This window comes from Glycine max, chromosome 14, assembly GCF_000004515.6.
Source record: "Glycine max cultivar Williams 82 chromosome 14, Glycine_max_v4.0, whole genome shotgun sequence".
NCBI lineage: Eukaryota > Viridiplantae > Streptophyta > Magnoliopsida > Fabales > Fabaceae > Glycine > Glycine max.
The window spans coordinates 1932407-1953280 of NC_038250.2; the positions used below are offsets into that span (position 1 = coordinate 1932407).

The window sequence follows — 20874 nt, forward strand, 5'->3', positions numbered from 1 at the left end:
CGAATAAAGCGCAAGAGTTGATTAGCAATAATAAAATAATTAATCAACGAAAATCAATTGCAGTACCAAGCACCAACATTAACATTATAATAAAGCATGAGTGTTAATTAAATAATTGTACGAGTTTAATTAATAATTAATAAAATATTCTCTCACCTTCGTTTCTTCTGTATCTGTCGTCACTTTAGAGCTCTCTCTCTCTCTCATATGTCCCTTTCAGTCATAAATTAGGGAAAAGCAAGCAGACAGCTACACACAATACTCTCTCCTATTCCTCCTTCTTCTTCTCTTCTAGTCTGAGAGAGCAAAACGTTAATTACTCTCTTTCTCTCTCATCTAATCATCATAATCATCCATGTTCCTCTTTTCTCAGTCTTCTTCTTCTTCATAGTCTCTCCCTTCTTGTAATCACTGATCATGGTGGCGGCTACGTTTGATGGATTCTCCATAAGGTATATCTATTTGTCTATTATCTATTGTTTGTGGATTTGGTTTTACTAATATATGAAAGCGCGCTTTATAGGTTTTGATTTGGTGTTGCTGTTGCAGGGACTACACATCCAAGATGAGATCCATCGACGTTTTCAAGTGCTGGCCGTTTGCATCTACCTCCTCACGTGACGTATCAGATGAGGAGGTTCAGTCGTGGCTTCCGCCGATGAACCCGTGCCCTAGATCCGACGATTCTACCGACCACCGCGCTCAAAATCTGGAGATTCCGCCTTCTGCTGCGGAAACCGATGAAGACGACGGCGATGTAGATTGCAGCGAAGAGGAATCTGCAGAATCTATGGAATCTGAGAAATCCGCGCCTCCTTCCGACTCCTCCCCGGCGAACAACAACAACAACAATGAAGACGAGAAACTGGAGATGGTTTGTCCGGTGTGCCGCGAATTCAACGCCGCGACACTCACGGCGGTGAACGCGCACATCGACGGATGCCTCGCGCAGACGATGAGAGAGGAGCGTCGCCACATGAGGATTATGAATTTGAAATCTTCGTCGTCAAAGTCGAAGCCGTCGAAGCCGCTGAAGAAACGTTCCATAGCCGAGATTTTCATGGTGGAGGAGCAGCCACATCTGCCACAGCCACAGCCGCAGCCTCAGTTGCCGCCGCAAATCGAGAGCGTGTTGAAGTTCTGGCCGTTCCGCGAGGGCAAGGTGGACGATGTATCTATTACCGTTACGAAGTTCGAGTGGCTTTCTCGGCGACTGGAGGCGCTGAGATCCACGCGCGTAGACGGTGAGTCCGCCAAATCGGACCAAGGAGATATCTCGGAGGAGAAGATGGAGATGTTGTGTCCTGTTTGTCGAGATTTCAACGCCGCCACGGTGACGGCAGTAAACGCACACATAGATGGTTGCCTCGCACAAGCTGTCAGGGAGGAACGACGGCAGATGAGAAGGTCGACCGGTAATTGCAAGCCCATACCTAAGACGCCGAAGAAGCGCTCGCGCTCGATCGCAGAGATTCTTACAGTGGCGCCACCGATCGAAGCTGGCAAAAGGAAAGCGATTCAGGTTGAGGAAGAAGATGAGGAGAAATCCGATTATGGCTATTCAGGTGGAGATTCAACTAGGGCCGCCACTCCTGCTCCTTCTGCCGCTGTTGCTACTCCCGTTGCTTCGGTAATTAAGAACAAGAAGAGTACGATGAAGAATAGGAACAAGAAAAAGTTGATGAAGGTGAAGAAGAAGAAAAGCAAGGTGGAGAAGCACGGCGATAGTGGTGTGTGGTTCGTGAACAATGAGAAGAAGACGGTTGCGAGCAAGAAGAAGAAGAAGAAAAAGAAGAATGTCTTCAACAACAGACCAACTGGGAACAAGGTATGTGGTTTGTGTCTCATAAAATATAAGTTAATCTTCCGCTATTTGCTGTGTGTTTCCGCGATTTGCAGCAAATTCCTGACTGATAAGTATACAAATTCATGGAATTTGCGCATAAAATATTACCCGACACTGTAGAATGTAGATTTTGGGTTGATGTTGTTTCTTATACCATGGGATTATAGCTTTCCTTACTCTATGTCTTGCTTTTTCTGCATAAAATTACTGCTGAAAAAGCTGATTAGAGAGAGAGCTTCACATATTTGTGGACGAAAGTGAGTGTTTTTGTTTGTTTTTTTGGTTGAGTACTTGAGCGAAATACGCGGCAAGTAAAAGTTGGGAAAGGAGAGTTACAAGAAAGGAAAACTAAGACAAGTGCCTTCGTGCGCGGAAGGGATTCAGAAGGTAGTGAAGCCTGTAAGAATGTTGCTCCAGCTGTAGTGTGTGCTGTGTGTATAATCAGTACAAGTACCCTAGCTAGAAGGGGCCACTCATGGGTTACGAGGTAGAAGAGAGAGCTGAGTCTAATGATGAGGGGTTTCTCTAGCCCCGTCACTATTAACTAATAATTTGGGGGGGAATTATCGTATGGGCCATGGGTAGATCAAATGATTCTCATATCTCTTGTGGCCAGTTTTTCGGACGTAGAGAGGTTTTATACGCAGCTTACAGCTGGATGTATTTTGGCTAGTGGGAGATCTGTAAGTGGAGGTCCGGAATTTGATAGATCATTTATTGGGTCTGTCAGAAGTGTATATTTAGTGATTTGGATTGATGAATGTTCGCATATGCAATTTCCAGATGGGCATGTATCGTCAAAAAAGAATACTCTGGCTTGGGTTGATATAGATCATTATCGCATGGGCATATTTTATGGCGTATTAGTGAAGTAGGGGGTGGTGATGTATGGTACGTATAATGGTTTTGGACGTTCCGTCGTTGTGTGAGACACCTGATTTTATATTCTGAAAGTGTTGGTTTGTGGGTAGAATGACTTGGATGTATCGGTCAACATAAGTTAGCGACTCATGTTTTGGACATGTGCAGATAATTTCGAGTGTCTATTAGAACCCAACCTAGGAGGTCTATATAGAACCAATGGAAATCGGAAAACAATGTCAGTTTGTGGTTACGCTGGCCGAAATTTGAAAGTGGAAGTAAATTAGTCAAGTATTTAACTTGGCTAGCCATGAAGGTTACTCGATGATGATATAAGGATGATATGATTTTGCTGCCAACTCAATCCTTAGAAGTGAAATTTATAACTTGGCTGCCCTTACTGTATCAGTAATGGCATCTTATTATAGTGTCTAGATTGTTTTAAATAACGTTTCTAGACTAATCTTAGTAAATACTTTATTTTCCAAAAATAATTCGCGAACTCTGGTTCTATGTTTTTCCTACCTATCATTTCTTTTTCAAGATTAATAGATTGGATTTTTTTTGGCATTCAGATTCATAAGAAATCTCAGGTTTCGAATGGGGTTATATGGACCACGTAAATTTCTACAGAGGTGTATCATATGTGATATGTGCATTTCTAGTTTCAACAGTGAACAATTACATAGCAGTCTCAAATTTATGTAAAAAGATTATTTAAGCATCATGATTCATGCATTTGCCATTGTCCATCCCCTCCCCTTTTAATAGAATCCAATATCCCACTAATTTTTTAAAATTTAATTTAATTAATTTGCATTTTAAATTGCCTTTCTAAAAGAACGAACTAAGATATTTATCGTATAAATATTTTACAATAATAATTTTAACCACATGTGTAATAGTTGTTTGTCCTAATACTATTTGCTACATCCATGCATGTGTTTTTCGTTAGCTTCTTCTTCGTATAAACAATGATATAAGAATGTATATGTTGTTATAGAAATACACTTTGGATATTATTTTTTAGAAGTAATCTCTTGTGATTTCAAACAGAAGATTCCCAAAGTGGAATTGTACAAGGTAGAAAATTTGTTACAAAAAGGGTTTGTCTTTACAATTTTGTTTATTTCATCATAAAGTGTAATTGCAACTTACCGGATTTTTAATATCTTAATAGCATATAATTATTTTACGCCCCAGCTTTCAGTTACAACGAGATTTTTCAAAAAATAATATTCGTGCCAAATTGTACAAGCTTATTTAGCGTTCTGTTTGTTAAGTAAAATCAATTATAGGGATTTGTACTTTCTATTAACACGTAAATAATATTCATTTATGATATATACATATATAGATTTCTATGTTTCCCTCTTCTGAAAATTGATACTAAAATAACCAAGTTTAAGAATTTTGTTCAAAGCGTTTCTGAAATTTCTTATCATGATAAAATAATGATATAATTTAGTTCTTAATTCAATTGTTTCAATTTTATAAACTTCTACATGTAGTTGATCTTAATGTATTTCAATTTGACTTGTTTTTAAATGAATGGTGGGGTACTTAAAACCCCAATTAAAGTGTTATTCAAATGTAACTAAAGTCTTTTCCTCATCATAGAGATTGAAAATTAATTTTTTTTCACTTAATAATCAAAGAGTTTGTTTATCCAGAAGTTTGGAACGTGATTTTATAATTAACGCTGGAAATATAGTTTTGTATAGTTCCCTGAAACTTTCCATGGTGAAATTGTTCTTTTGTATTAAATCTACTTTTACTTGACCATAAATTCCATTTGAAAACGTCTCTGCCGTTTTATCTTTTGTAGACACAAGATATAGGCATAAACGAAGTTGCCTCAATCTTTTACAAAAAGCTTTTTGATGAGGGACGAGAATTATAAAAAAACTGAAAAACCAATGGTCTGAGTAAACTTTTGGGGACATTCATCTTTGGAATCAAGTTATTGTAAATTGTAATGTAGCAACAGTCATAGACAATTGAAATCCTTTCAAAATTTCTGATTGGAATTGTTGAAAGGATATGAAATGCTGATTTTCTACAGTGTCTGTTTCATAAACATACATTTTGGCATCATTATACGTGAAACTGTTGCAATTTTATTTATTTTCTTATAAAAGCTACAACATAACATCCATAAAAAAGAAAATAAAAGAGAAAGCTACAGGCTACAAGAGGTGTTATTATATTTATCTTGATATTTTGCATATCCTAAAGCTTAGTCGGCTTATTCTTATTTTATTATAATATAACATCCATAATTTTATTAATCTTGTCTATCTCAGGTTGATGTTTACGAGCGCATGGTGCAAAGTGCAGTAAATAGTTCCAGAAAACTAAAAGGTACAATCGATAATAAAATGCTTCCACTTCACGAGGTTGATCCTTCTATCGATAGAAAGATATCAGGTATAAATTGCTTATCGGTAGAAAAGAAGCAACAAGTTAAAAACTGCGACTCAGTTGGAAAGCAAGAAAAAGCAGTATCTCCTAATCATGGCATTCTTAAGAACCGCTTCAAACATGTTTCTGAAAAGACGTCAAGTGGCAGTAGTATTGGAGATGGTACTCAAGAAAGCTATTATAGTGATCAAGAGGAAACCTCGGACAGACATGTGAAATTCTCTGGCAAAGATGATATACCTGGTCCTAAAAAGACAAATTCATTTGATGAAACCTTGTTCAAGATATCTTCAGATGCGGTGGCATCTTCAGCAGTAAAGGAGAAGTCCTCTGGAAGTGATGAAGAAACTGCAAGTTTGGAGCCAAACAGAAATTATGACCATATTGACAGAGGCAAGAGAGAGGTTTGCCCTATAGTTGAAAGTAAACAGTTTTCTAACACTCTGGACCAAGATACCATACAAAGCTTCTTGAAGCCATGTATCAATCAAGAGAAGTCAAAGCTGTTAGAAGAGAAGTCAGAATTGTTGACCAAGGTGGCAGTTTGTGACAATAATGATTCACAGTTTTTTTACGGAGGGAACAGAACTACCCTGCATTGTTCTCCATATGCTGACATTTCTAGACCTCTTTCAGCTGTCCAAGTAGAGAAGATGTCTGGTATAAATACAAAGGTGTGTGAATCTGGATCTTTCAGCTACAGTGGGAAGTTGGACCATTTGGATGATCCACAGGTTGATGCTGTTAACTCAAATGAAAATACAAAGACATTTCTGGAGCCTTCTTCATCTTATTCTGCTTCATATAATGCAAATGAAAAACCAGAATCTCCATTGCAAACTTATGGAGATAAAGATAATAGTGGTGAGGCCTTGGGTAACAGACAATTTTCTCGTATGTTTTCTGCAGATATGATTGATAACTCATTCCCCAATACAGGCTGGGAGAAAGGAAGTGGCAAAAATAGCTGTTTGGATCCGGATTTTTTTGGTTTGCCACTCAATTCTCATGGTGAGCTAATCAATTTCAGTTCAAGTGGAAACTTAGGGATGAACCAGTCAGATACATCAAGTACGTTACGTGGTTCTTTTAGTGGCTTACCCATTAATAATATTCTCCATCAAAGTAGCCAGGAAAATTTAAGCATTAATGAGAATCATGTTGTTCAGAAGACATTTCCAAAAGATGGTCTTGATCCATTTCCACATCATCCAACCCGATTACCTGTCACTGAGTTACAATCTAGAGAGAGAGAAGATATCCACCGACCTAATTCTTCAGATATGTGTTCCAGTCACTATGTCCCGCCACTTAATTCAGAGTTGAACTGTAAGAAAAACTCGTTCGTTGAACAGAATCAATGTGACCGAGTCTGGAATCACAATGGAAATGGGGTGGTTTCTCTGAAAGAAGGTTCACATCATATCTCACCAAGTTCCAGCCAACCAACAATGAGGTTGATGGGTAAAGATGTTCCAATTGGTAGAAGCAGCCAAGAGATGCAACAATTTGCGGGAGATGTTTGGCCTGATGAGGAATCCAGAAGAAGGAATTATTCTGAATATGCTGCTTTAGATCATTCTTTATTGGAAAGAAGTTCTAAGCAGGATTGGGTATCTGGTTCACCTTTACAAATATCAGCTGACAATGTATTGCAAGCAGCAAAAATTCAAAACAATCAAGCAGCACAAGGCACCATATTGATGAGCAGTACAGACTCTGGATTCTCTCAACAGTTTATTGATCGGCAAAGTAATCATGGAGTCAACAGAAATGCCAGTTCTTATTTCAATCCCATTACTCAAAAGTCTACTTCGTATGCAGCATTTAATGGTGCATCCAATGACTTTTCAGAGCAGTTTATACCTGGAGCTAAACCTCTAGGATTGAGCTCTCAATTAGTGGTACTACCTACACCTGGCAATTTTAGTCACTCGACTCATGTAACCAATGGTGAGCTGAATGACAGGAACAAAAATCCCCATGTTACAAAATCAGCCTTTGGATTTCCTTTCTTGCAGCCAACTGTGAATGAACAGGCCAAAACATCTTGGTATAGTCCCTACAGAAGTTCACCATCGTGGTTGTCAATCTCAACAGATGAAATGCTACCAGGGACCTTTTCTCGGCAATTTTCTGCTTCAAGTAGTCAAAACTTTCCTCAAAATCTGTGGGGAAATAATTTCACTACGCCATTTGTGAATCATTCAGCAGAAGTTCGCTTTCCTTCTAATCATCTGACTTCTTCTCTAGGTCCCATGCAGACGACTCCTCTTTCTCGAGTATCAATTGGTCATCCTCTACATGTTCCGGTTACACCCTCTACCATAAATAGTGATAATATAAACATAAATAAGGTCGCTGACAGATTGAAGTTCGATGACCATCAGCTGTGCACAAATACCAGAAAGAGACCTGCAGCAGCAGCCAATCTTGATGATTCCAGAAAACCTACCAAGTTACTGAATATGCGAGTGCAAGAAAACTTCAGTCGTATGACTAGGTTGCCTGGTGAAAAGTCCAGTGTGGAATTGCAACGAAACACAAGAACACTCGAACTGGATCCACACATGGGCAGTGCTAGGAGTAGGTGTTGTCAGCATGAGGCACAAAATCTAAATCCTGGAAGTTATCCTGCTGTAAATTCTTTTAAACTGGACGGCATGGTAACATCAGGTCCTGTCCGACTTGGTCCTAAAAGAGCGAAGCACATCTTAAATTCCTCTTAAAATATGGATCAGGATGACAAGCTATTCTGCCATATTCTCACCTGCGATTACTGACAGTGTTAGTGATGTAGAAATTCAGAGAAAATTGACTAAAGTATACTGATTTTAGGTGTAAGTTATATCATTTTATCATATCTGCTTTTCCTCCTCCATAGTATATATCCATTTGAGAACATAACAGGATTGTCCATGTATCAATATTGCCAGGTTGCTGAAACCGGCGGAAAATTGATATAATTCCATCCAGTCTTTCGATACATCCAGCTCTCAGTTTTGAAGTTTTATGCCCTTTACAGAATTTTGTCTCCAAAGAATAATGACGCTTTGGATATCTATTTTTGAGCCAGGTATTCCCCACATGGCATCTGTTCAATGACTATGCAAAGATGTGCTTATTACTGATACAGCAGAAGGAAAGAAAGATGGGCTTTAGGATAAGGGAATAGTCCATCTCTCAACCTATTCAATAAAACTTGAATTGGGGCTTTAGTTATTCATTAACCATTGGATACTTCCTCATTAATTTGAACTGGCAAATTATGAAAAAAAATAAAAATTCTACCATCCCGGCTTTGATTATTTTTGAGAAAATAATTATTTTCATTTAAAAACTTCTAAAAAAAATGATTACAAGCTGCTTTGAATATAAAAGGTTAATCCAGTGAAGTTGCTTTTGATGGAAAAATAGTTTCAATTTGCATTCATGTCTTAAGTCGTGAGAGAATTTAAACTGAATTACGTTTTTGTAATTGTTTTAAATATATTAAATAAATCAATTTGACTAATTCATTCCAAGTTCAATTACAAAGGAGACGTTACATTGATGAATTTATTAAATTTAAACGAATTTCATATTCATTTGAGTCAAAATGAGCTAATGATGTGTCCGATATTCTTTAATTGCCGATACACTAACGCTTATTATTTTATTAATGCAACACGAAATAAACACAAAATTTTATCAAAATCCAACAAAAAAGTTAGTAGGCAAAGTATTGCAGTCGATCCTCCTGTTTGATTCTTTGTCTTGTAGATCATACTTCTCCAGGTATTGTATCGGCCAAACTTTTTTGTATTTTAAACTTAATAATGTATTGCCGAGGTGGAATTGATGCTAATAAGTAATAGAAAGTAATATCCAACACCATCTTTGTGTGAAAAGTGAAAATAAGGAGGGGGGTGAAGTTGTTAAGTTTTAGAATGTTTCCACATATAAAATCGGAAGAGTCTAGGATAATTCATCTTACGAGTGCATGATTTTATGTTTCAATTTTTATTTTCTTCCTGATTTTAATTATTATCTGTTAAAAACATTCATTCAACACAGTATCAGTTACTATATAGTGTATGCCAAAGTGTGGAAGGAAAAAGGTTGATCGAACTGGTTTTATTTTATTATAAGATTGGGTTTCCGCCCCTTTATTTTATACATAATGACTATTACGTTTGCTTTGTTTGAAGATGAGTATTACCCAATAAAGGTTGCTTATGAAAGCATTATGGTTTTTGAGATCGTCAAGCTTTTCCATTATTTTTGTCCCAATTAAGCATGAGTTTGTGGGTACGTAGTTAATAGTTATGCTAAAGGAACTTAGAGGAAACAATTAATAACCGTTGCAGTAGAATTCTCGTTAAAGGGTTTAAAGGATTTAGCGAAAAACTGAGGTAATTTAACCAAATAATTTTTGTTTCTTAACTAAATCAGAAAATAACTATATCAAACTAGATCGAATGCTCTTACGTACATTCTTAATCCATGGAAGGTACACATAAAATATATGAAGCATATAATCGCAGCCATTTAGTTTAATTAAACAATAATTCTGAGACTCCTCCGTCTCCTTCATGTTAAAATATACAAAGAAAGAAGTATGGATTTCACAATGTTGACGTTCGTTTCATTCCAACTTGGTCAAATCGATAGTCACTCACTCATCGCTTCTTTGCTTCTTTTTCAGCCTGATCATATGAAAGTTAACAAAAAAAAACGTTAAAAACACAGATATATAGATGAGCTTTAGGATGAAGCAATTCATAGTTTTGTATCATACCGCTCTGACTACTCTATCAAAGGCATCAGGGCCATATCTATCGTTATAGCGTTCAACTGCTTTCCTTGCATCGAAGGTCATCATGTGAAGGACCTTCTTGTACTCATCAGAATAATTGGAAGTTCCAATATTCTTTATGTATTGCCTCACATAATTCTCATATATGTAAGCCGCTCCATTGAACATTGGAAGTACCAACCAGACGCAAAACATAAGCTTCAGGTATCCCCAAATGGGAAACCTGTATATATTTTTATGCCAAAGTTCAAATATTAAATTACTATTATGTGCCTATATATATATAGTTTAATTTGACATGAAATTGATGTCAACGTACCAAGCAAGGATCTTATGAGTGGAAAGCTCAAAGAGGGTCATGAAGGAGTATAAAACCCAATACGTTAGCCACTGTTGATCATCCAAGGTTGAAGGACTTTCAATTGCTCTCATTGATGCGTATCTATGATATTTACTCAGAAGTCAAGAATTTGATGATTAGTCATATCATGTAATAATACAGATAATAAGATAATGTGCATGCATGCCTCTGCGTAGGATGCTTAATTTCTTTTTATTGATTGTTAATTAAGAATTACAGCAGTTAATCCGGAGGAAGAGAAAATGATACTCGATTGCATGATAATATGATATGGCTTTTAATATACTTACAGAGGATAAAGAAGCATCACTCCAGGCCTGGCATGCAGAAAAAAAAAGAAGCTGTTAATAATTACGGGGAAAAACATAAAATGAAAAACATATAGTTACAGTGTGCGTGTTAAATTGCAGAATACATATTTTGGTGAATATATTTTTATTAAATGAGTTTTGTACATGGGATTTAGCAGGTATTGTGTGAAAAGTATATATTAATGCATGTGTAGGAGTGGAGTGAAATAAAATATATATACGACACAAATTACAGATATTTTCAAAAGCAAATTAATGGAGAGAGATTAATTTGTTCACCCTATTATTGTGTCCAAATGTCTTGCCATTGTTCCAAGGACACCCATGATATAGAAACAGCGATACTCAGATCTTTCCTGGTGGGAAAATTCAAGTTTTAAGAAGATTTGAAGGAATATGGGTTGTATTGTTGATGCATGCAAAGATGTATATATTTAGTGTAGTAGCAGGTGAATGAAGGAAAGGAAAGGAATGTTTGTGGAATGACCCAAAAGTCTTCTTTTTCTCTCAAGAGAGGAAAGAGACCATAAAGATTAAGGTATACTATGTGTAACAAAACGGGAGGGGAATATAAGGATGCCAAAACTTTGGGATTTCACGTGCCTTTGGTGCATATTCGAGAGTTATCGTATTACCTTTTGAGCTCTAAGCTTTTGTCATTGTGGGCTTGTGGCATTAAATGTTACCAAGGTGCCTACCCTTTCAATTGTTTTTCCCAGTCTCGGTAGAGTTGCGTAAAAAGTACTACTACTACGGCCTTAAGCCTTTAGTATATAGGACAAAATAGTACCCATCAAATTCAATTTAATTGAAACCCTACATTAATAGTTTTAGGGTCCCGAGAGAATCTACTTTTTCTTTCTTCTTATTTTTCTGAAATATGTGTCTATGTATACATGATTTTAATTTCCTCTTCAGTGTAATGTCAGTATAAAAAAGTTTTGAACTTGTACTTAATGTTGTCCTGTCACATCATTTAATACAATTTGATATCTCTTCTAAACCGATCGGTTTATTAATATAGTACGTCAAATGTTAAAATAAGATTTCAAGCAAACAAATAAAATGTTAAAATAAGATTGAACATATCAAGAAAGTGCTTTGAGTCACTAGGATCTTGCTAGTGAAAAGGAGTTTGAATAATTTGTAGAAGGTGACAAATTCAAATTTCATTATTATCATTATACGAAAATTATCTTCAATTAAAAAATATATACAACTTATCTAATGGGGAAGTGAGAAATGAGAGGTAACATGATCACCATAAAAATATAGTAGGTGGTTAGGATTATTTGACTTAAATTTAATCTTGATAATCCATTTTAATTATGGTCAAAATTAAATTCCTTCGCGCTATCATGATTTTTTATTTTATTTTTTTTGTATAGTTTCCAGCTTATTGCATTCAATACCTTTTTTTGAATGCTGATTTCATTATTATAAATTGATCTTATTAAACACATCAAGTTTTTTTTTAAAAAAATTGCACAATTCAAAAATTAACTAATACTTAATAAAAAAATTTCATTTAAGCTATAATATATTTTTAAAAAAAAATATAAATAAAGGCTATAATATTGTATATATGTGAATTTTTAATATTTGAATTTATCAAATTCATATTATACAAAAAAATTGTTTAATAGAGCAAGGGTATTGGACTTTTGTAATAAATGATCCCAACAAGTTGTATCTATGTAAAACATTTTCTATATAGATAAGAAAAAAAGGGAGAAAAAAATTTAAAGAGTATTGAAATTTCATGTTTGAATAACGTTAATACGTTATTAGTCATTTTTATCCACTCACGGTTCCATTAAAAAAAAGATTAGGCACCGATCATTTGATCATCGGATTGACTCTAATTTTACAAAATTAACTTCGTATATAATCAGGCAAAACGATTTAATATCGCTAAAAGCAAAATAACACACCTATACATCTATGAAAAAAAGATTCTCAAATGCAATCATGAACATAATAACTCCTCTACACAAGAAGCAAACAAGAATATTGTATCCCATTTGCTTGTTACTTGCTACTTGTTATTTCAAGGGTAAAAATTCCAATACATCTGTTTTTCTCTTTTCCCTAAAGTGATGATCATGACATGAATTGTACACTCCCGTTTTTCTCTTTTGCCTAATAGAGCTCGATCAATACCAAGTTACAGTTAGTACATTTTACACACACAAATTCCAAAAGATTCAATCAGAAAAAGTGAAGGGGTGATTCCAAAATTAAGAAAATGTAAGCTGATTCAAGCAATATGACCAGCCAAAGTAAGAATCTTGACATGCTTCTTCTGCCTGAATTCATGGGGTACTGTCCCAAAAACTCTTGTCCCAATGGGTTGGCGTTGCTTGTCCACAAGCACCACAGCATTCTCATCAAACTTGACCTCACTTCCATCACACCTTCCCCTTTTGCATGGTCGCACGCACAACCACATCATACACTACGTTTTCTTTATTCACTTTTCCATTCGGATGTGCCTCCTTCACTGATGTTATTTTGGTGTCACCTAACCTTGCCCCTTTCTTCCCTTTCAATGCTTGAATGCACATCACTTAGTTATCAACCACCTTCAGAACCGTTCTCATCTGTATGAACGTGCGTTGCTGTTGCTGCTAAAGCAAAACATTTTTTTTTCATTAGTCGGTCAGTCACTAATCCATGTCTGGCATCTTTGCATTACTAGATTGTCTACAACTTCAAATGACCAAGTTTAGCAAAGGTAAGAAAAATAAATAGCATGCCACTGAAAATAGGACAAAACTTACATATATAGATCCTTAGATATTGTTCGCGATGCCTTCTTCTTCCATTAGAATTGGAGTTTTATCTTGATAATCCGTGTAATCCTTTAATGCAGAACTTATTATTACGAGTAGATTATGAAAGTGAAACTCTGATTCTAGTTGAATAACAGCATAAACAAGCACCAAGACCTAAAAAACTTGACAAGTATTGTCCTTAAAAATATCACTCATGATCACAATTTTCACAACTATGATATTGCCATAATTCATAAACTGACCTGGGATAAGAAATTGTTGGATGTTATCTCATGCAATGTTAAAGAACCATAGAAGTTGTTATTATTGGAGATAAATATATATATCCAAGATTCAATTTATTATATTATCAATTTTAATAAAATTAATTTTTATTTTATTATTTTATTTATTATTTTATTAAATTGTTAATTTAACAAGTTTTTAATTAAAATTAAAAACTTGTTATCATGACAGAGATTATAATAATGAAAAATAAGTTTTTTATAATTTTAATCTAAATTATTTTTTATTGTAAGATTATTGTGAATAACACATTAATAATTCGGATAAACCAATATATATGTAATGGTCTTAATTGGATAAAGATTAATAAATTTTATTTAGAGATGCATTTATAAATGTCATCATCGAACTGACTCAATCGAGAATTTCTAATAGTTAATATTATTTTAATATGTCAATAAAAAGTTCTCAAGAATAAATATAATAGTTTTCTTTGACAAGAGATTATCATAGTAATTAACAAGTTATTTGTTATATTTTAATTTTGGACACCCAATGCTTTAAGACATTAGTTGAATAAATATTGGATATGATTAAATACTTGTAGAATTAATGATTAATCAAGAATAATCCAATAACTATAGGTAATGAGTTTAAGCTCTATGATAAAATTAAGACCTTGGTCAAGGCAATTAAATGAAACAAGAGAGTTTCTTAATTAAGTCATTCATTGATTAAATGTTAAGCTCTAGATGATGGAAGAAAATATTATATTATTTTTCTATTGGTTCTTGAAAGTAAAAGATGTTACTTTATGCTGTTATCCGAACGTTAAGGAGTATTTTTAGATGCCTATCTTGATTAATAAATTAATTATAATTAATTTACTACTGGTTTGGTATTAAACATATGTGATCACACACAAATGAGTGTTCCAATTTTTTCAAAAGAAAATAATTTATTTGATGATAAAATTAGAGAATTTAATTTAATCAAATAAATATTTTAGAAAAATATTATTATATTCTTTGCTAGCACCAAGAATATAATTAATATAAAAAAGAAGTATTGTTTTATAAAATCATGTGATAACAGAATAATAGTTTATTGGTACATATCAGGATTAAATCATGTGATTAGTTATCATAACCAGTCATGTGATTAATTATGAATTATATTTGTCTTATATTAGGTAGTTCCTTAACATAAAAGATACGAGATAGTTTTTATTTTTATAAAGGTAAAGAGACATGAAATTCTTTTAAATAGAATCTTTCCTTTTTTCTTTGAAAAAGACTCAAATCGATGCATTAAATAGAAACATAAACATATACCTAAGGTAAAGTGTACCAAAAACAAATTAAAAAAAATTCAAATTTGCTCTCTAGAGTTTCATTCATCAAAGAGTTGATAACATGTATTGATCTAGGTATGCATACAAGTAGAATCTTCACATCATTGAATTTTTTTTGGTGTTTTAAAAGCTCATCAACATGTAGGCATTTAATATGTTTTCTAATTCTATATAATTTAAATGCAACATAGATCCTAATTTTTTCGTTGTACATGTTTTGAACACTTGACTTCTTTTTCCTTTGATTAATCCTTAACCCACCAAGCAAACAACAACCCATTAATTTGATATGAATCAATTTATTCTAAGAATAAGTTTTTTAGAGTTATAATAATTATTAAATTTTAAGAAAATAAATAATTAAAATAAAGATTAATTCTTTTAAAATTATTTTTAGAATAACTTAATATCTTTTCTTTCCTCCCCTCTCTATATATAAGTAGATCCTGTCCCATATATATATCTCAATAAAAATATTAGGGAATCTATCCATGACATAATGAATTCAATGCATACTTAGGCCAACCGATTTACACAAAGCTTAATAAGTGAAATATCACAACTTCAGATAAAGCGCAATTTTTTTATCAGAAAAAAAAAAGAGAGCTCAATAGCTAAAAACTGAAGGCTTTTATGAAAAACAACGAGCAAACACTGGTGATGAAGCAGAATAAAAAAGTAAGGACTTACGAAGAGAACATCTTGAAGTAAGGGTTGCAGCATGGTTGAAATTTTGAGTGCTTTTGGTGACCCAACGAACAATGTAATGAAACTCAAAAGGAGGAAGGAGTCACGGAGGCGCGGTGGAAAATCAGTTCATTATTGGGCCTCCATTTTTTGGTTTCAGGGCATAATATTATTGGGCCGCTTAAACCTCTTGTAAGTGTTATTCTTCATTCACTTAATATATTTTAAAAAAAATTAGATTAAATTACTCATTTGATTCTATAGTTTCATGATCTTATTTTTTTAGTTCATACGGTTTGAAATTGGTATTTTTAATCCCTATAATTTATATTTTAATTCTTTTTTAGTTCCTTAGTTTAAAAGTGTTCTTTTTAGCCCTTATAGTTTGTATTTTAATTCTCTTTTAATCCCTATAGTTTGAAAATAATATTTTTAGTCCCTATAATTTATATTTTAATTACCTTTTAGTTCTTACTAAAAAAAAATATATAAAAATAATTAGCTACAAATTAGTTATAAGTTATCAATTATTTTTTTATTACAAATTATCTTACGATAAATTAGTTACGAATTACTTGCTAATATTTTTATAGTTAATTGTAATTGATAATATTACTTATATTTTGATGGTAAGAACTAAAATGGAATTAAAATATAAATTATATGGACTAAAAAGATAACTTTCAAACGGTAGGGGTTAAAAGAAAATTAAAATATAAATTATAAGAACTAAAAAAATCACTTTCAAAACTATAGAGACTAAAAGAGAATTAAAATGTAAAGTGTGGGGCCTAAAAGAGAATTAAAATGTAAACTATAGGGACTAAAAAAACCACTTTCAAACTATATGGACCAAAAAAGTAAGAATCATGAAACTATAGAGACCAAATGAGTAATTTAACCAAAAATTTAACTTTATCCTTTTTTATTTCTTTTTTTTGTTAATTCATTTTTTCTTTTCTTTGTATAGCCTTATGAATTGACAATTCATATGAACCACACGAATTGTTAAAAAATAATTAACGTCATTATATATAACACTAAATTTTTTAATGTATATTTAATACATATATAAATTTATATAATAAATTTAATAACAATTAATTTTAATCTAATAATATTTTTTTACATATATAAATTTTAAATAAAAATCATAGATTTAATAAAAATTTATATATAAAAAATATATTATTAGATCAAAATTAATTATTACAAAATTTGTTATGTAAACTTATATTTGTATTAAATATACATGATAAATTTTAGTATTATATATAGCGATGTTAATTATTTTTTAACATAATTGATATATTAACTTAGTTGGTTAAAGCGTCGTGCTAACAACAAAAAAGTCACAAGTTCATGGATTGGCCTTACTAATTGCTAATCCGTAGGCTATACGAAGGAAAGAAAAAAAAGAAAGGAACAAAGAAGAAAAAGTAAAAAAAGGTAAAGTTAGACTTTTTAAAAATATATTGAGTGTAGGAAGAATAATCTCTCATATAAACAATAAAAAAGAGGCCCCTTAGCCAGCACATTTACTTCACAACAATTTTACTCACTCTACTCCTTATTATAAGAGATACATTAAGAAAAAATGATGATACTTTTTATAAGACATTTTAGAATTTTTATAAAATATTTAATTTTTCTTTCATTGGTTGATCTTATCAAATAGTCTAATTAATTATGAGTTGTATTAATTAGTATCCTTGTAATATTGATTAATAAATTAAAATGAGTAAGTATTTATTGTGTAAAACATAGGAAAGTATAACAAAATTATGAAAAACAAATTTTTTATCCTAATAAAAAAAATTTCTTTTAGTTTCTTAACTAATATTCTAAGGACATATGTTAGTATTAGTCTTTTAAGTATTTGTGTTTTTTTTTTTTTATAGTAATGTATAATACTCTAGTATTTTAACCATAAGTTAACAATTATTAATAAGAACATAATTGACGCACTAGTAGTATTTTTTTTTAAATTCAATATAATCAATTGAGTGGATTAATTTTATTGATTTGTATAATTGATGTCCAAAATGTCTTATAATAATAAGGACCAGATGGAGTATTATTTAAATATTTAAATATCAAATAAGTATTATGAAGATAAAAGAAGTTTATTTCCGTTTCTTGAAATTATTTGATAAACATATAAATTTAATAGTAATTAATTTATACTTATATATTTTTAATAAATCATTTTTGTTGTGTGTATCCATAGAACATTAGAAATAGAGGAAAATTTATAGTCATGTCCACTGTTTGTCAATATAAATTTGTTCTTTGTATGTAGTTTGATTTTGTAGATTATTATATATGGATCTTTCCGTGTTGACAGTCAAACATATCCTATTAAGGTTGATTAATTGTTTTCTTTTTAAAGATCACGAAAATATCTTTGGTCGCGACGAATGACGATAGGCTACACAAAGATAGAAAAAGTTATTTATTTTCCTTTCCTTTTATGATCCCAACCAACAAAAAGAACGAAGAATGAGGGTTGCAATGTTGTGAGTATACCCCAACTAATTTCATGGTCAATCAATTCAAAGCAAATGCAAAAGTATAATATTTAAATGACGTTAACAAGTTGTTTCGTCTCGCACGTACACGGTACACATTTATTTGAATGAGTGTTGATTTCTTTGTAATGAGATTTTCAACAATTAATTAATTGTCCTGCTTCAACTCCTTACGTAGTATTTTTTAGTCGTGGTCCCTCACCTAATCAATCATCAATTGGCTACTAGTGTTTTAGGAATTTTGACTTGTGCTTCACAAATCACAGCTGTTAACTATGATCACAATATTGCTGTTGTGGTGTGGTCCATACATTATGTAGTAGTTGGCATGACTATGAATTACTGGAGTAGACGATGTATGGCAATTGGAACACACAACAAATTCGGGTAAAGCATTTTTTTCTGACTTACTTTTACTAGGCATTCTTAACATATTATCCTATTTTTCTTTGTCAACTTTGTTTTCTCCATTGGGGCATATGAGACGCATATGTGCCTCTTCTGTTCGGGACACAATTTTATTGTTGTGCCATGTTTCCATTTTACTAACTCTTCTAGATAGTTCCAAAGTTTTTCCCTACTATATATTCTCTCTTAGAACCTTCAGGTTCTCTCAGTTCTATTACTTCTATTATTATTATTATTATACGATTTTACTGTTCTTATATTTGAATAGCAAGTAGTCAACTACTTACATGTTTTATTTGTATTTATTATTATAATATTTTTAATTATTGACTTTTTGACGACTCACACATTATAATATTTCTTCGCCTGTCAGACCTTTTTGTAAGTAGTTCTTTATGAAATCTCGACAATCTGTTTTGATTGCTTTTAAAATCAATGACGATCTCACAAATCAACGAGACTTCTCATATTTTGTTCTTACTCACACACTTTTCAAAAAAATTTCTCATTCATCTCATAACTATTTCAAGTCAAATACGTTTAACTGTGGAGTTCTTAAGAAACATCTTATTGAAAAATAGATATATCTTGTTAGTATAAATAGTACTAATTAATTTTTTTAAGTCATTCTCAGCTCTACAATCTCATGATGCTTTTCATTCTCGCATGATTTGATTGAGGTATTACAGCTCTAGTCCTTTTAATCAATAATAACTTATTTGTAATCCCCTTAGAACTAGCCTGCTCAATTATCATTGTCCTGCTGCAACTATATATGCATAATGAAATTTGTAAAAGAAGTTCAAGTTTTTTGGTGTACTCAAATAGTCAAATAAAAGCAAATTTCTGGCAACTTGTATAATTGTATTGTGGCAGCATGTCTAGCATGTTCAATCCTCAATTGTCTTATATTTAAAAATCCACAATCATCATTAAGTCTGAATGTAATGCTAAGTAATTAATGAAACAGTAATTCAATTGGAAAGGGACGAAGTACTTTTATTGATGGATAACAACTCTTAGTTTTCAGTGTGAAAATAAGAGCAAAAGTACAAGATGCAAAAGAAATTCAGAATGGAAGAGAGAATAATCAGAGAGGAAGAGAATTTTCATTCATCATACATCATGCCTATCACACTCCCACTACTTTCCCTTATACACTAGTGGGATTCCGTTATTTTCCAACTTGGTTTCTTCTCTCTCTTCCCACGTCCCAATTCCTCAAAATCAGCAAGTTTGTTATGCAATCCTCTCTCACTTGATGACTCAGCAGTCTTGTTAACCTTCTCCCCACGTGACATTCCATTCGTTACATTGCCTTCCCCTTTAAAAACAACCTTGTCCTCAAGGTTGAATGTAGGATAGCTTGCCTTGATATCTTCAATATCCTCCCAAGTAGCTTCATCTTGCAAGCCATTCTCCCACTGCACTAGTATCTGCTCAATCTGATTGTGCCCTCTGATGATAATTCGACTTGCTAGTATTTTCACAGGCTGCATAACTGGTCCCATTTCTGTGACTGTCAAAGGCAATGGCAGGTAAGGATCTTGAGCAGTCCCATTGAATGGCTTCAGCTGGGACACATGAAAAACAGGATGAATTCGTGCAGCAGAAGGCAACTCCAACTTATAAGCAACGTCACCAATCTTGGCCAGCACCTTAAATGGTCCAAAGTATCTCATGGACAGCTTTTGATTCTTTCTCAGGACAGCAGAATGCTGTCTATAAGGCTGCAGTTTCACCAGTACCTCATCTCCTATTTGGAATGACACATCCAACCTCTTCTTGTCTGCTTGTCTCTTCATGACCTGTTGTGCTCTTGTCAAATTAATTTTAAGCTTAGCTAACAATGCATCTCTGTCTGTTAATTGTTCCCTCACTTCAGCAGGATCATCTATAGAACAGGCTTGCCTGGTCAGTGTAGGAGGCTCTCTCCCATACAAGGCTCTGAATGGAGTCATGCCTAAGCTCATATGATATGCAGTGTTATACCAAAACTCTGCCCATGGTAATGCCTTTACCCAACCTTTAGGATGTTCATACGTGAAGCATCTAAGATACATCTCCAAACATTTATTCAGCACCTCAGATTGTCCATCTGACTGTGGATGATAAGCTGATGACATGGCCAATGTAGTACCTTGTAACTTGAATAAATGTTGCCAAAAAGTACTGGTAAAAACCCTATCTCGATCAGACACTATAGATCTTGGTATCCCATGTAATTTGACTATGTGACTCATAAATGCCTCTGCTACCACCTTACTGTT

General features: G+C 33.0%; 2 protein-coding genes across 4 annotated transcripts; one reads left to right on the forward strand and one right to left on the reverse strand.

Annotated features, from left to right (window-relative positions):
• Positions 1-216: 216 nt before the first annotated feature.
• LOC100800669 (uncharacterized) lies at positions 217-8361 on the forward strand. 3 transcript variants are annotated; one of them, XR_417843.4, is made up of 4 exons: positions 217-452; positions 550-1828; positions 5014-7971; positions 8068-8361. XR_417843.4 is itself a non-coding variant. In XM_006595683.4 (3 exons), the coding sequence occupies exons 1-3, from the start codon at positions 418-420 to the stop codon at positions 7858-7860; spliced, it is 4161 nt and encodes a 1386-aa protein (XP_006595746.1). In that variant the 5' UTR covers positions 217-417; the 3' UTR covers positions 7861-8361. The 3 variants fall into 3 exon arrangements, 2 of the variants coding, with proteins under 2 accessions (XP_006595746.1, XP_040865131.1); XM_006595683.4 differs by having other exon boundaries at positions 5014-8361; XM_041009197.1 differs by having other exon boundaries at positions 220-452; positions 524-1828; positions 5014-8361.
• Positions 8362-9602: 1241 nt separating this feature from the next.
• On the reverse strand, positions 9603-11018 carry LOC100779435 (HVA22-like protein f). The gene is made up of 5 exons (XM_003545057.5): positions 10881-11018; positions 10581-10607; positions 10249-10371; positions 9912-10152; positions 9603-9819 (listed from the first exon to the last, which is right to left on the reverse strand). Exons 1-5 carry the CDS (start codon positions 10925-10927, stop codon positions 9793-9795), a joined length of 465 nt encoding a protein of 154 aa, XP_003545105.1. The 5' UTR covers positions 10928-11018; the 3' UTR covers positions 9603-9792.
• Positions 11019-20874: the final 9856 nt, after the last annotated feature.

Bases quoted from the DNA above. Each gene is read 5' to 3' on its own strand.
- LOC100800669 (XM_006595683.4), top strand. From the start codon at position 418: ATGGTGGCGGCTACGTTTGATGGATTCTCCATAAG. The intron at 453-549 runs GTATATCTATTT...TTGCTGTTGCAG, and splicing joins TTTGATGGATTCTCCATAAG to GGACTACACATCCAAGATGA. The intron at 1,829-5,013 runs GTATGTGGTTTG...TGTCTATCTCAG, and splicing joins ACAGACCAACTGGGAACAAG to GTTGATGTTTACGAGCGCAT.
- LOC100779435 (XM_003545057.5), bottom strand. From the start codon at position 10,927: ATGGGTGTCCTTGGAACAATGGCAAGACATTTGGACACAATAATAGG. The intron at 10,372-10,580 runs GTAAGTATATTA...TAAATATCATAG, and splicing joins GTGATGCTTCTTTATCCTCT to ATACGCATCAATGAGAGCAA. The intron at 10,153-10,248 runs GTACGTTGACAT...AAATATATACAG, and splicing joins ACTCATAAGATCCTTGCTTG to GTTTCCCATTTGGGGATACC.